We start from the raw sequence: 2798 nt of genomic DNA on the forward strand, positions 1-2798 counted from the left end.
GAGATCTCGAGGATTTTCTCGTTAAAGACCTTCCTCGACACTCATTTTCTCTTCTCGGTGCAGAAAAATGTACAAATGCCCTATTAGGACAATTGCGAGCAATGTGACCGACAGTTCCACAGTTAAAACAGATTTGCTTTTTATCATGAAAACTGGTACCGACTTTTTCAGTTTTTGTGCTCTTATTGACTCTTCTAACTTTCCCACACGTGCAAGTGCATGAGTCAGGTTGTGTGACAGGTGTAGATGGAGTGGATGTGCTAGTGTCAGATTCATCAGTTTTAACAAAGACAACATCACATTTATCATAAACATTAGAGTTTGACACCAAATCATCACAAATCAAATCAGTTTTAACAGACACAGACTCATCACTATTCAAAATAGGAACACCAAATTTTGACACAAAATTATTATCAGACATAATCTTTTCATCCTCCTGCTTTCCCTGACTTACTGACAAATCTGCATAGGAAATAGAAACGTTAGTATCTATTTCCTTAGTACTACTTTCAGTCACTGGTACAACAGGTTAGCCATACACCATAAATGGTTCTCTATCAATCTCTTCCTGAGTTAAAGGAGTAACGGTATACGTGTGATTATATGGAGGAGGGACACGCTCATATCCTATACCAACTTGTTTCTGGTCCTTCCACTTCATTTGCTTTTCAATTATTGTTGCCACTCTTTCACTTGACACATCAAATTTTTTAAAGTTAAAATCAGCATTTTCAAAACTTATCTTCAATGTGTTAAGTTCCTCAGTGACAACAGCAAGTTGTTTCTTTATGTAATTATAATTTTCACACTTGTTGTTGTAATCTTCCTGCAACTTCCTAAAATCTCTTGTCTTGGCCTCTAATTTCTCTTTTAATGGTCTCTGGTCTTTCTTAAGTTCATACTTCTCATATTTTAAGTCCTCGTTCTCTCTCTTTATTAACTCGATTTGATCATGCAAAAATTTGACAATTTTAATACAAGATTGAGAACAAGAGTTTTCACTGACCTCTGGCTTTGCAGACTCTTGGGTGGTCTGTACCATAAACGCGAATTGCAATTCTATCATCTCCGCCTCTGGGTCCACCTCAGCTTCTCCTTCTGGGATGTCATTGATCTGGGCAAGATGCGCATTTTCAGATCCTGAGATGTTCAGGGCTTAGATCCGATCTTCCCAGTCAAACGACTGAGCTACCACTGCAAGATTTGTTGTCTGATTGTTTATGGTGGCTCCCCGGCTGCTTCCTACAGGCACCATGGTTCTTTCATTGTTTTCCATTCTGTCTGGCTTAGGGCAGTCTCTGGCAAAATGGCCAGGCTCATGGCAGTTGAAGCATCTAAGTTTGCCCTTACATGAAACCCATCTTCTTTTCAGCATTCATTCCCCAATTGTTTTTGCCTGTCTTTTTGGAGAATTACTTTGCTCTGAACACGGCTATAGCGATCTGCCAAGTGATATCCATCTCCTCAACATCCTCTGGATGTATTTGATCCAAGTCAGCAAAGGATAGTTGAGGAGTAGCTCGCCAGCTATGAAAGTGTTGTAACAGTTGACAAGGCCGGTAGCTAAAGCCATGTTTTCATCACTTTCTTTGGGAACAGGAGCTGGAGCAATGCTTTTGAGGAAGATGCAGCTTGTGGATAAGACATTGACGATTGGACGCTTTGCATGGCTGAAGTGGCATAAGATGGTGGTTGTGGAGCAACAAAAGGTTGAACTTGTGGGGTAGCAAACATTTGACTTTGTGGTTGTGGAATAGTGAAAGCTTGACTTTGAGGAATGGTAAAGGATGAAAAAGCATTGTTTGTAGAAATTCCGAGATTTGCAGTTGAGTACGAGTTCACATGATTGATCTCCCTCTGTTTGTCATCAAGATCACATGCTTTGATGATGGCCATGGTTTCAGCCAGACTAAGTCGGTTAAGATCTTTTGTTTTCTTGATGACAGCAACATTCATATCCTATGCCTTTGGGAGAGAATTCAACAGCTTCTTGTTGATTTCAGATCTTGGCACTGAGATCCCAGCCGAACTCATTTCATTGGTCAATGTGATGAATCGTTGAAGTTGAGCTTCCAGGGTTTCTCCAAGAATGTAGTTGAACGTATTGAACTTTTGTCTCAACATATCCTGGCGACTTTTTTTCATGTCCTCGTTTCCTTCATACACTTCAATCAACGCTTCCCACAAAGCTTTTGCTGAACTGTATTCTCTGAAACCTTGTGTAATATCTGGGGATAAGGCCATTGTGAGTGTATCCAGTGCTTTCTCTTGCTGTTCAACCTTTTCAAAGTCTTCTTCAGTGTAATTATCAATATCCTTGTCAATGACATCTCCATTTTTGAGTGTTGTGGTGATCCGGACTGGTCCTTTTAAGATGCTTCTCCAGATTTTGAAGTCTTTCATCTTGATGTACTTTTCCATTCGATATTTCCATTCTGGGAATCCTTCAGCAGACAGTAAGCGAGAAATTTGAGTAGTGGTTCCCATGATAGTGTCCAATTCTTGATGAGCAGTTAAGGTTTGTGAATCCATTTTGTTTTTGGTTTTTCTGAATTGATTAAACAAACAAACTAACAAGGAAATTACTAAAACGGAAAATGTTCAAATGACTAATAAGGGAGTTCACGGCCATATAGAGATCACGGTCGTACTCACTTCACGGCCGTACACAAGGCAGTTCACGGTCGTACACTTGAAGATGAATATTTACGGTCAAAGGATGAAGGTTTCACGGTCAAAGTATGGGATCACGATCAAAATGCACTTCACGGTCAATAACTTTGAATCGTTCACGG

At 40.0% G+C, this 2798-nt stretch overlaps 1 protein-coding gene across 1 annotated transcript; it reads right to left on the reverse strand.

The window, feature by feature from the left end:
- Positions 1-1962: 1962 nt before the first annotated feature.
- Positions 1963-2535, reverse strand: LOC145105282 (uncharacterized). Its single transcript, XM_079042409.1, has one exon. The coding sequence runs from the start codon at positions 2533-2535 to the stop codon at positions 1963-1965; it is 573 nt and encodes a 190-aa protein (XP_078898535.1).
- Between the last annotated feature and the right edge of the window lie 263 nt (positions 2536-2798).

The sequence above is a fragment of the Lactuca virosa genome, chromosome 4 (genome assembly GCF_052849685.1).
Source record: "Lactuca virosa cultivar CGN04683 chromosome 4, Lactuca_virosa_CGN04683_v6, whole genome shotgun sequence".
Taxonomy (NCBI): Eukaryota; Viridiplantae; Streptophyta; class Magnoliopsida; order Asterales; family Asteraceae; genus Lactuca; species Lactuca virosa.

Excerpts from the sequence above, each read along its gene's own strand:
- LOC145105282 (XM_079042409.1), bottom strand. The coding sequence starts at position 2,535 with ATGGATTCACAAACCTTAACTGCTCATCAAGAATTGGACACTATCATG.